Source organism: Molothrus ater, chromosome 1 (assembly GCF_012460135.2).
Source record: "Molothrus ater isolate BHLD 08-10-18 breed brown headed cowbird chromosome 1, BPBGC_Mater_1.1, whole genome shotgun sequence".
NCBI lineage: Eukaryota > Metazoa > Chordata > Aves > Passeriformes > Icteridae > Molothrus > Molothrus ater.
In genome coordinates, this window is record NC_050478.2 from 10,689,980 (window position 1) to 10,703,091 (window position 13,112).

Here is a 13,112-nt window from a genome sequence, read left to right on the forward strand (position 1 = left end):
GGTCTGTTTTCACTGGTGTAACACATACCTTCGAATAGCCACAGTGAGAGCCTCTGGTGAACTAGCACAGGGACAAATGACCTCCTGCCTTAGACCTTTACTTTGGAAGACATTGAGAAATGCATCACAGGAAGAAATGGACCCTGGGGTAAAGAAAAAAAAATAATCAGAGAGAAAACTCATTTGATTTCTGAAGTGATGCTATTCAAACTGCAAATTTACTATTTAATATATAGGCTTTTCAGAAAAAATCATTTAAAAAGGATCCTTGTCCACTGGGAAATGCATCATAGCTGCTACAACTATATTTATATGTATGTATAAGCAGCTGTGTATATGTGTACAGGGAATAAAGACTAATTTTTAAACATGAAATCTTTACATTATGCTTACATAGAAAAGGCATTACTGCTAGATTTACAGTATCAATTTCATTGCAGTGTTCTCTTCTAGGATGAGGGAAATTAAGGATTTAACTCATGAATTCCAAACTACTACAAACAAGCAGAACACCTCTATGCTGGTATCTTAAATAATACAGAGGAACAGCTCATGCTGTTAATTGCCATGAAGTGATTTAGATGTGTTTCTTCAGAGTAGCTTAAGTGTTCCTCTAAAATTCTCATTTACTTCTGCAGCTGAGAACTGTCATTCAGAGGAAATGTTCTGATCCTTTCTTTAGCTTAAGGTTTTCATTGCTTCAACTTTTATAGGTTCAGTCTTTATACATGACTGTGATGTTAAACAAAACTAGATTTACTGCAACTTACATTGTATGGAATATCAAGTTTGTTTCAGGATGAGCTAAAGAACAATATACTTTAGAAAAAATCCCAAATTGATCACTGTTTCCACAAATGTCACACTGTTTGTAGTAGACACACCGCATATTTTGCAAATATTTTAGCTAAGAGGGGTGAAGATTGAAGCTCTAAGTGCAAGAGAGAAGAAACCCCTTCCTGCTGTGTCCTGCACTGGAGCAGCAGAGCTTACATGGGTTGGCACCATCAGCCACTATCAGCATCCGCAGCGAGGAGAGGTTGATGTCCCTCTGGTCCCGGTGTGCCACCAAGGCCCAGTGCATGTCTCTGGACTTCACACAGGCCACTTTTGCTGCAACAGCAATGAGAAAATTACTAACACACCACAGAAAAGCTAGGCAGCTGTGTTATCAATTTGAACTTTTGGGTTTGGCTATCAAGCAAACTTTTGTATATTCCTGTTCCTTACCTTTGTATTGACAGACTTTTTGTATCCATGACAGAGGATTCACTTTCATTAAGGAGTATGGAATACTGATGACATGCATCATGTTCATGACACTCTGAAATCAAAAAGATAAAAGGGTTTGATACAAAAATTGTGGCAACTACTCATATTGTGTTATGGGCATGGGCATCTGTGCAAATCACTCTGTTCTGGCATTCATCTTTTCCTATCTAGCTACATTAAGATAAAACAGACACTCATTTTCCAATGCTTTAATTAAGGATTAAAGATTTATACTAATCAGATTGTAACTTTTATGCAGTACTGAAAAAAAACATTTTCTTTCTATTCATACTCAAAGAGGGTCACTCTAAATAGAAAAAAAAAATTGGGTGAAGAATGTCTGCATGTTTGCTATGTAGTTAAATATTATCCCTAAGCCCGATAATCTGCCATATATATGAACACTGTACTAAAAAGGACAAAAGCAGTAAGACATCTGTCTATAGAAATCCATCTCTGGGAAGACTAAAAGCTACCAATGGTAGCGGAGCACAAATTATTTAAAAGACAGGAGACAAAGAAATTGAAATCCTAGACTAAGCAGAAATCAATTCATTTTAAAAGAAAATTAATGAAGGAGGTTTTAGTCTCTCTCCAGGTGAGCTAATTCCAGTATTTTCACTAAGGTCATGAAGAGCTCCAGGAAGTTTAGAAAACGCAGCTGAGTGAAACCAATGACAAACCCACAGCTGATCTCTCAGTCTGAGCCCATCAATTGCAGCAGTGATTTCTCAGTGTCAAACACACATCCTGTAAATGAGCTGCTGCTTTACTTATGCTAGCATTTAGAAATATCTCCTCAGGGCAACACGCTTCCCTTCATAGCAGCTCAGGTTAAATACAGTATTTGTTTTGGAAAACCTAGGTTTAAGAAAGGTTAAGTGTCCCAGTGGATTAGTCATCTAAACACTTGGAGAGCTGCAAAAGATAGTTATCCTTTCAGTCTGGCACAAGCATAGGCACAGGAAAACAGGCAAGTACTGAAAAAAAATGAAGTTCAGAACAAGATTAATAGCAAAGGAAGGCACAGAACATCTCTATTAGACATTTGCCTTCAACCAGTGATAGAGATGGTTTTTTAACATGAGATACTTATGGGTGTTAAGCCTAATCATTTCTGCTTCAGAAATGTTATTATTGCACTTTGATAGTGAGAACAGAGTAACACTGCAGGGGAAAAACATATTTGATCACTGGGAATTCCGGGGACCCCCAAAATCATGGGACCCCCAAACAATGACCCTTCAAGATTTGACATCTGTTCTTAAAATGATCAGTGAATAGTAAACAATTTGTCAGTCACTGATTGCAACAGCACCTTAAGAAGCAATCCTTGAAAATATGTCAATTGTCTCCCATGTCAATTGAGGAAAACATTTCAACATCAAGTAGAAAATTAATGCAACTTAAAGTATTGGGAATACTTAATGTTAGCAAAACCATCCGTTGGTGGGAGTTTTGACAGCAAAGCTAGTCAGGGGCAATAGAACTGTGCCACTGGATCATATCCCTACAGAGGACAGTACTAATATGATTTGTTTCTGCTATAAAGTTTGATCTCAAAATCACATATTGGTGAGATAACATGATAAGAATGTGATCACAGTACTTGACATGATACATAAAAATACACTGACATCTTTATCATGCTCAATACGGGTAAATGCACTAGAGAAGGTTTAAATGACATTTATTTTGCTTTCAAAGCAGAAAAAATTGTATTAGAAGAAACTGTAGGACATCCCAGTTTGTGACAGCACTAAGCATATTAGATTAGTTTATTTTCAAATACTCAGAGAGAATAAAAAACACACTTACTGTAAGAATTCCATGCCATAAACCAACATCCTTCTTGAAATCTAGTACATTCACAATTGTTTCAGCTGTCCAACAAAAACAAAGCAGAATTTATTTTTTAGAACATGGCATTGACCCAAGGCAAACCCACTCAAAGGAAGGAAGCTTCAGTATAACATGACTGATGACCTCCAATGTCAACTTTCAAAGTAAATCTCCACTGCAGGATTTATATTGGTTAAGACATTATTTGTACCTCTCCTATAGATATTTTAAACATGAACATATTTCCTGAAACAAATGAAAAAAAAAATCATGTTTTTAAATGTAGAAGCCTTTGGCACCGAACTGTTTAAAACATAATATAGGAGACTGATGAAATATAAATGACAATCCCCACTTGATTTTAAGGATGATGTACAGTGATGATGTACACATGTTTTAAGGATGATGAGCACACTCCATACCTTCTGTGTATCCACATGCCTGGGTCAGAGCTTGGCAGTGTGTCAGCAGTGCAATCCTTGTCACAGTTACCCCAAGCACACTTCCATCTTTACATGTTTTGTACTAAAAAGAAATAAGCAGGGAAAGTCAATGTGAAAGAATTGCCGTAATTCCATTATTTAATAGTTATGTTTAAAGTGTTTCCTCTGCAGGTGAATGATGGACACATCTAATGACACATCTATTTTAAGAAGGCAGCAGTACTGGGGAGTTTTGGAGGCATTTCTTTGTTAAATGGCAATTTTTTTTTTTTTTTCAGCTAGGCTTTCTCTTTTGACTGAAGATTCCCAGGTCTGATATCTGAAATCTATGTGTTGTTTCAAAACCAGCATTATGGAAACATAACTCTAACAATTCTGATCATGTCAGTGACTAATGGACTGGCTAGATTTAGCAGAGAATAACCTAGTTCAGTCTGTTCAGTGTTTACATGTTAGATTTTATAGGCCAACCACTAAACCCCAGCTTCTCCCTTCTGCATTTTATAAGGCATGTGATAAGAACTGACTGCAGAATCCTTGCTGGGTGCTGTGATGATAATCTATGTGTATACAGCCTGAAAGACACAAGCTCTTTGATCAGGAGAATGTGAGACTCATGAAAAAGCAGCAGAAAAGAGGTGGGAGGCCATTGGTGATTATTGAAATAATTTTTGTAACTTTATGTAAGTGTCTGAGAACTATCAGGGGCAGGTAATAAATTAAACATTTATCTTTCTCCATGATGAAGATAATCAGCAAGATTGAGAGTGAAGACATCCCTGCCTCTCTAGCCCAATGTCCTGATTGCACTAAGGTCCATTCACTTGCACTTAGTCCCTTGGAAGTATAATTTAAATTCAATATTACCACCACTGAATTCAAAGCATTTGAGTCTATGCAGAAGGGGGAGAAAATGATGGGAAGAAAAGGAGGAAAATTAAATTCAACAGCATTGCTAACTTTCCCTTCCTGATGCTGTTCTGTTGTTGGGAGTGTGACTCATAAAGCAGTAAGTGACAGGCAAGCATTTGAACAAGAAATTCTTTCTTTTTCAAAGAGCCTGAAGATTGGGATATGAGAACTGAAGCTTCACTGTGAACCTTGTCATCTATCCATTCAAGGCTAGTGGGCAAGCCCACACTGAACAGAACCAAGATTGCTCAAGGTAAATGTAATATAACACTGCAGCAGCCACATAAAAATGTTAATGTTAGGAACACCCAGAAAACAATTTAACATTCCATTGACTTTTCTGAAATCAGTATTGGTCGAATTTATTAAAAAAACATTACTTATTAACAAGCTAAAGCAGGATGTTCTTTGCTTCTGTGACTACTGAATGAATAATGATGTTTACCTAATCCAGAGTGCCACATGTAATGATTTGAGGAGAAGATGCATCTTCATTAACTCACCTCAATGTAAGCTGTGTCATTGTTGGCATCCTTGATGTGTGGGAACCAGTCACGAGGTGGCTTGGAGAGGTGTTTAGACTCAGTGACAAACCACAGCAGCTTTGGCCAGCCTGAGGTACAAACAAAAGCCAGCTTTCATTGAGTTTCTGCTGGATAAGACAAGACAAAAGCCTTCCCTGCCAGGGTTTTATTCTTGAAAATTCTGTGTCACCATTACCTAAACATTGCTTCCTTTGAACCTCAGTGTAGTATGGGAAAGAAAATTTTGCAGATCTGCTTTTCTAACACAGCTACTGAGGTGTTTTTAGGCAGTCCCTAAGGGAATGGCTGGGCAGTTTAAGCTGTTTTTTGCCCCAGCAGTTCATTCACACTTCCCCATCAGAAGTCCCTATACTTCATTGAAGGAGTGAATCCTATGAACACTTCTCATCTACTACAGTCCTAAGACTGTTGGTTGAATTTTTGTGGCCACAGATGGTCTCAGCAGCCTGGCTGAGCCAGCAGAGAGCTGGACTGGGAGCACTGGTGCTCCATCCATGAGGCTGGCACAGCCATCACAGCCACAGTGACACACCAGGACAGCAGTGTCCCAGCTGCTCCTGTGGCAAGGGTTTCATCACAGCCTGACCCTCACCCACAGCCACGAAACAAGAGCAGTTTGTTGTAGTAAATGACCAGTGAGAGCCACGATAAACTACGGCTAGGTTACCTTTAAACTGTGGTATCTCCCCTGTGGGGCTTTTAGGCAGTCCTTTATGGCATGCATCGCTGGTCAAGGCCACAGTAACTCCACAGCTTCCAAGCAAAAAGCCTATTTGTTGACTTCCTGCATCCTAAGAGATAAAAAAATACAGAATTGCTTAGAAGTGATTATAGGCTGAAAGCACTTGTGTTCTTGGGCACATTATCTTGAGAGGAAAATTATCTTGAGGTCTCTTTGCTTTAAATTAATTTCCTTTTAGGTGACTATCAAAACTCATCTGTACATTGACAAAGGAATTCCACAAGCTAGGTATCCTCTTGTCTGTAGCAACATAAATCATAAAGACAGTGGAAGCCATCAGATGGCATCTGCTCTTGCATCTCTTCAGAAATGACAAGTGTCTGGGAGGAATGCCTGATCTGATAGAGGGTTGTCCCATCCAGAGAGAAACCTGGAGAATTTGCCAGACAGGGCCCTCATAACATTCACCAAAGGCAAATCCAAAGTCCTGCACATGTTGAGGAACCAGAATTGTCTGGAGAACAGCTTTTTGTGAAGAACCTGGGGGTCCTGGTGGGCAGCAAGCTGAGTGTGAACCAGCAGTGTGCACAGGAAGGCAAATGGCACCCTGAGCTGTGTGAGGCAGAGCATTGCCAGAGGCTGAGGGAGGGCATCCTCCCCCCCAGCACCAGTGAGGCACATCCCCAGGGCTGGCACCACTTCTGGGCTTCCAGGAGGACACAGAGCTACTGCAGAGAGTCAGCAAAGAGCCACTATGATAATGAAGGGACTGGAGCATCTCTCCTCTGAGGGCAGAGTGAGAGCTGGGACTGCTCAGCCTTGAGAAGAGAATGCTTAGGGAGGGATCCAGTCAATGTGTACAAACACCTGAAGGGAGGCTGTGCAGGAGATGGAGCCAGGCTCTTTCCTTACTTTTCCTTTACTGGCCCAGGACCAGAGGCAATGGACACAAACCAAAACAGAAGAGGTTCCCTCTGACAATCAGGAAATGCCTTTTTACTGGGAGGGTAACTGGCACAAAGCACCCATAGAGGTTGTAGAGTTTGCATACTTGGAGGTATCCAAAAGCTACTGTGGATATAGTCCTGGGCACCCTGTTTGAGCAGGGAAGCTGGACTAGGTCACCTCCACACATTTCTGCTAACTTCAACCATTCTGTGATCTTGTGACAATTCTAGGAAATAACATGGATTACAGATGCTTCCACCTGGAGAAAGCTTCCAACCATTAAGATGTTATGATGGGTGTACAGCGGTGAGGGTTTCCCTGTTTATGCTGATCTAACCTGATTTGTCAATAACCATTTCACTGAGTAGTTACAGGCACATTTCAGAAGTACCACATACAGTCAAGTGCTCATTACAGTAAGCTCATTACATTTTACTTTCATCAAGGGAATAGAAGCAGTGACATTAAGAAGTCATGTAATGATTTCCCAGTCTAGGCTATAGTTGTTCTTGAGGAGATGCTGTGCTTCTACAGCATTACATCTGCTTTATGTATAGTGTCTTGTCATTACTCATTTATGAACTTTACATCTCTCCAACAGGCTCTTCAACAGAGCAAAGCCCTACATGTAAATGCACATTGAAATATTGACCCCTTCTTCACAGAATTATTCTACTGAAAACCACCTAAAGAGATTCACAAGATCAAATTAAACTATCTTTCAAATCAACCATAGAGCACACTCAACAGTGGAAACAACCAGAAATATGGAACAGTTGCCTTAATCTATTGATTTATTCAAAGCAAAATTGTATGATGGAAAGAAAGCCACAGAGCCTGACCAATTCTTAATGAAATTTTTATGTAGTCAAATAAAACCATCTAAAATGGAGAAGCAATGAGAACAGAGGACAAGCAGAAGCTTATTTTTCCATACTACCTCAAAATATGTATATGGCAGCAATTATCAGAACTTTGATAGCTGAGCAAGCAATGTGAGACAATTAACTGATCTGTCAAAGTCTATGCCATATAACTCCTCCTATCCAGAATTATTGTATTTGCTTTTGCTTATTATAGCCAGAATGTTTATAAAACCAGGAAAAAAATGAAAAGGCATTTTTTCAGCAAGGCTTTTTAAACTTAAGCTTGTTTATCATCTTTGCCCATATAAAACCAGACAATGAGAGCATTCTGTGAACAGAGAATAACACTGGTGTCTCCACGAACAACACTTTGGGGAGCATGTTGTTGGCCCCACCACACCTGCACCAGGGGGGCTTCCAGGACTTCATGGGCTTTGTCCAGCATTAATTCCTGTCCTCACTGACTCTCATGTCAGCTGCTCCACACCTCTGTTGTCAAACCCATGGGCCAAGCACTTAGTAAGATCTAATCCTGGTTTCACATGAGGATGAGACCTGTCTCCACTCTTGGAGTCTGCTCAGAGGAAGGAAATGTGGGTGCCTGAACACTGCAGGAGGGATGGCTCTCCTGAGGGTCCCTCAGAAGGAATGGCAGGAAGAGGAAGGCTGGAGTGTTCCATGGAGAACACCACTCCTTGGCCAACAGAGCTTCTAAGACTTGCTACTCTATCATCTATAAAGGGAGGTCATGAGTTCCTTAGAATATCAGATTCATACTACCATTGCTCACAATTTCCCATTAAATTTAATCTAATAAATGCTTACTAATATATGTATGAATTTCTAACTACCAACTAAAAAATTTAATTTTATAAATTTTATAATTGAATGCGGCAATGACATTGATCTCAATTTTAAATTACAATGTTGTTATAATTGTATATCGTATAAAAGACTGCTAGAAACTGTTTCACCACTATATCAAGAAAATGCCAATTCTCAAGAAATGAAATTCCATTTAATGCTGAACTTTGTAAACAGAAATTAACCTAACAAATTCCATTAAGAAATCTAACATAAGGAAACCAGTAGAAAGTGTGGACCCTCAAGCATCAGCATACCATGGCCCTGGGGGATGCATCAGCTAAGAAATCACCTGTCAAATTCTTCTCCCAGCAAAAGAACACACCAGAAAAAAGAAACTTGTATAACAGTGTACAGGTTTTTAGATAACACAAGAAAGAATGCCGAAACTTTCCCTTGGTGCCATGTCGACTGCCTCAGAGGATGTCCACATAAATATTAATCATTCATTTGTAGCAGTTCACACACATACATAGATTTCTTAACACAATCTGTGCACATGTAACAGTTTGTAATAGCACACTGCTTTACATCAGGACAGCCCACCTCAAATAGCATTAATATTCTTTTCTGAACAGATATTCTTTCAATTGTAAGGAAAACATGACTGAACAATCATGTGATGTAACACTGCCATGGGAGATTGGAAGAATTTCACCAGGCATGGGCAGTGTGTTTCACAGACTTTCAAATCCCACACCATGATTTGGGGGCCACAGTAAATCCTGCCTTGCAAGACAAAGGCAAATCAAGATGCTGAAGCAGAGGTGCTGTGAAAGACACTCTTCTCAAGGGCCACAGGAGCTCCAGTTGAGGATTTTGCAGTATGAACCCAATGAAGCTTTCTGGAAGTCTCCTACTTGGTGCCCATCAATTCCACCTTCAGTCTCAGTCTCCCACACCTCATAACTAGTTATCCTCACCTTCTGCCTGTTTCTGGTGGTTCCATCCTGACCCAGAATCTAAAACTACTGCAGAGAATAGAGACATGAAGAAGGGGTTGACGTCCCTTGCCCCATATAGGTTCTTCTGTGAAAACTGGTGGCCCACAGAAGAACTTGTTCCTAACTACTCAGGTGGTGTTGGGATACTGGACTGACAGGAGGTGGAAGCCTTTATACATCCCACATCCCTGAAACCTTTTTACATCCCACAGACACACCACAATGTTCCTTACACACTCAACCATGTAAACACAAGTCTTTGCTGCTCCTCATACCTCAGCATGACAGGCCCAGAACAGTGAGGACCTTGGGCAAAACTTGTGTTTGAAAAATGAAATTTGAGCTAAAAGTGCAATCCTTTGCCTGAGGCTGTCAAAGTTTACATATGGGCCACAAAAAGGGCTACTGACTTTAGGGGCAATGATTATTACAGATTTGACAGACAAATTATTGCCCTGCCTTTTGGGCAACGTGAAATGAATGGTTGCAATGGTGAAAACTACTTTATAAGTTGCAAAGAGACACAACCAAATAATATTCTGTCAAAACCCCCAAATCCTTTTCCCCTCTAAGTAAAATCAATCTCCTACCTGTGAAGGGAATAGATTTTCAGGACACACTGCTTTGTTACAAGTGTTAGTTGCTGTTTTGGTTATCTGCTACTTTTCAACCCCCCACTTGCCATAAACACTTTATTTTGCTGAATGTTGTGGGGAGAGAAACTTCAGGGAGCTGGTGGAGACCAATTGAAACAACTGAGTGCAGTCCCAACTGCAGACAGGGAGAGACTTGCCAGAGATGCTCATTGTCAAATCCTCCACAATTCACAGTCTGAAGTAACATGTAATGGAGGTGGAAGGCAAAACACAGAGCTGAGGTATTGCAGCATGAAGTTTGAGACCAATTGCTGACTTTGGAACTGTCACCTTACATTTCTTGAAGGCACAGCACTTGCTGGGGTATGAAAATTGAGGTGTGCATAGCTTTAGACTATGTCTGCACACACCTAGAGAGATCAATCTTTCAGATGAAGCAACCCAGAAATCCTCTCTGCTGTAGGCAGCCATTCAAAGTTTTCTAAAGACTTTTATTAAAGGTTCCCTAAAGGTTTTCACCAGTACTTGGAGGCAAACTGTCTTCTTCCTGCTGCAGAGTGATAATTCATTGTCAGGATGAAAAAAATCCCACGTGTGGTTGCATTTCAGCATGCTGTTAATGTCATTTCTCTAATGCTTTGTGAGAGTATCTGTGTGAAGGAAAACAGTTATGATCCTGTCTCCGTGAGTGAGAGTGCATATCCTTATCTAATAAGGAAGGAAGAGACAGCCTGTGCAAAGGTTGGCCTGATAAAGGTTACTTCTGTTCACTTGCAAATCCCAGACTGCTTTCAAAATGAGAATTATGTGGTGGAGCATCACAGACTGAACTAATCTTGTTTTCTGTTACAATGCTTATTTGAGCTCCAGTGCCCTTACCCTAACAAAAATTTGCTGGTAAAGAACAAACAGGGCAATGATCAGATGTAAAGGCCAAGCATCACCAGTTCTGAGCCAAAAAAGGCATCAAGGAAACCTTCTTTTTTTTAAAAAACACAAAGACCTTGGTAAAAATTAAACACAGCACAGACACAGTCTTCATACCCAGCTTTAAGATGAAGAAATGAACTGTCTCCTAAGACAACAGCCTTGATATCTGCCTGCAATTTGCATGTGAAATCTGCAATGGTGAGCATTTAACATCTAAAAATCTTAATAAAAGCAAGACAATAGTTATTTTTGGCAGTGGACACTGCATGAAATACGATATTCTCTCCAGGAAATTACCATTTCCTAAACTTGAAAGTATAATAAGGAAACACAGACTTCAAAGGATCTAAGATTCACTGCGGCAAACTGAGCAAGGACTTCTTGGTGCTCCATTGCTGAAGGGTAGGAAGAGGAATTTGGACAGGCACAGGGCTTGCAGGGCCCAGCAGTTTGCACAGGGAGCTCAGATGGAATTTACATTCTTTGGGGGGACTGGAAGATTATACCAATGAAAAGATTACATGAAACACTTTGTACATATTTTAAATGCAGGGGAGAAAGAGATGCATTGTCAAAAGATGTTCAAAAGCATGGAGAGTTCCAGTGTTTCTGGCACACTACAGCCCTACAATGAGTAAAGGTGAGAGAAAGAAAAGCTCTTTTTATCTTGAGCCCTGAAACACTAGGAAAGATGTCAAGGTGTATTTCCTTCAGACTAGAAAGCTTCTTTCAAAGAAAGATATGACTGGGACAATTTCACTGTCTTGGAAGAGTATACCTCCCTGCCTACTGTTAAAGCTTTCATAACTTTTCAGGATTTAATAAAAAGAGCTCCTCAAAAACAGTTTTTACCCTGTATGAAGCATCTTTAAAAAAAAATCTCAAGTGTCCTGGAGTGGGTCTCTCCAGATTTCCTATGACAATACACAATTCTTCCAATCACACTGTGACAGCCAGCATCCGGAAAAGTACAGAAATGCCTGCTGGAAGCACACATAGCATTAAATCTAATAGGCTAGGAAATAGCATTTTGAGTGAGAAATTAATTTTTACATGCTTTCATGTCACACACACCCTGCTACAAATTCTGCCTATGATAAGGAGGCCATGAAGATCTGTGAGGGATAGATTTCTTCCTATGTTCACAGCATGTGACTGAGCATAACTGTGAATGTGCTTGGAGGACAAAAATGTTATTTTTAGATTAAAACTGATTAGCTCCCCTGACTGTATCAGAGCAGAATAATAATATTTTTCACGGTGCCGATCAAATGGAAAAAAACATTGACCTAAAAAATATAAAGAAAAAGAAATCAAAACCTTGTTTTAAAATCTTTTCATGAGGGACACAGTAAATCACTGTTTGAACTAGAACTCAACATGTTGAAACTCCCATCTCATCTACTTTGACAGCACATTCTATGACATAGTTTGCAACTCACAAGATTAACATAAGCGGCAGTTCTGAAGGAAAAGATGCTGTATAGGACACATTGTTTGCTAATGTTTGGGAAACATAAGCAAATTTTGAGAGAGGGACACCATTCTGAGAGAACAGAGCCTATAAATGAAGGGATGAGGATTAGCTCTAACAATTTTGGGGAATGTTGATGATAAAGGCATTGCAATGGTACTAAATTCAGGGAAAGGAGGAGAAATAAAAATTCTGCTTGTTCTATTGTTACAATGACTGCAGAACCCCTGGCTGCTGCTTTTAGAATGAAGAGTTGGTTTGGGATTTTGGTTTTTAATTTTAGATCAGATGTCCCAAATCTAAAGAGCCAAAACCATGCTGCAGGAATTCCAATTTCCAACTTCTCTTTGCCAAACACTAGGAAGCTTTCTGGGAATAAAACTGGAGAATGCTGCATGGCTCCTGGATGTTCAGACAGTCCATCCCAGATGCCAGGTCACACATCCCCTGGAGTCCTGGGGCTATTCTAGGTACTCTGTCAACTTAATGGTGGGATGCAGAAGGAAAGAGCAAGGCAAGATGGACTTTCACCTAATAGTGAACTGGGAAAAAAATCCTGTCAAAATCTTAAAGAAAACAGTTTATATTAAAAACAAAAAAGAGAATACACACAAAATCTATATGCTGGTAAAGCAAAAGCTGCTACTTCCATCTGGGTACAGATGTCTACAGAGCAATCTGTAAGGCAAAACTCTACCTGGCTGCAAAAATTACTGCTCAGTTTTAAATTGCCAGGGACAAAATTCTGCACAGAGCTGTGAAACACTCTTCTTTATGAAAATGTAGAACAGTAT

The 13,112-nt window shown here is 39.8% G+C and overlaps 1 protein-coding gene across 5 annotated transcripts in view; it reads right to left on the reverse strand.

Annotated features, from left to right (window-relative positions):
* The window catches only part of DIP2C (disco interacting protein 2 homolog C), a 309,444-nt gene that overhangs the window by 75,543 nt on the left and 220,789 nt on the right, over positions 1 to 13,112 (reverse strand). For all 5 annotated transcript variants that reach the window (XM_036397757.2, XM_036397748.2, XM_036397776.2 and 2 more), the window contains 7 exons: positions 5,682 to 5,805; positions 4,973 to 5,082; positions 3,537 to 3,639; positions 3,091 to 3,155; positions 1,231 to 1,324; positions 994 to 1,113; positions 29 to 143 (listed from right to left, as the gene is read on the reverse strand). In XM_036397757.2, coding sequence (XP_036253650.1) covers positions 29 to 143; positions 994 to 1,113; positions 1,231 to 1,324; positions 3,091 to 3,155; positions 3,537 to 3,639; positions 4,973 to 5,082; positions 5,682 to 5,805 — 731 coding nt within the window. The remainder of the gene's footprint in view (positions 1 to 28; positions 144 to 993; positions 1,114 to 1,230; positions 1,325 to 3,090; positions 3,156 to 3,536; positions 3,640 to 4,972; positions 5,083 to 5,681; positions 5,806 to 13,112) is intronic.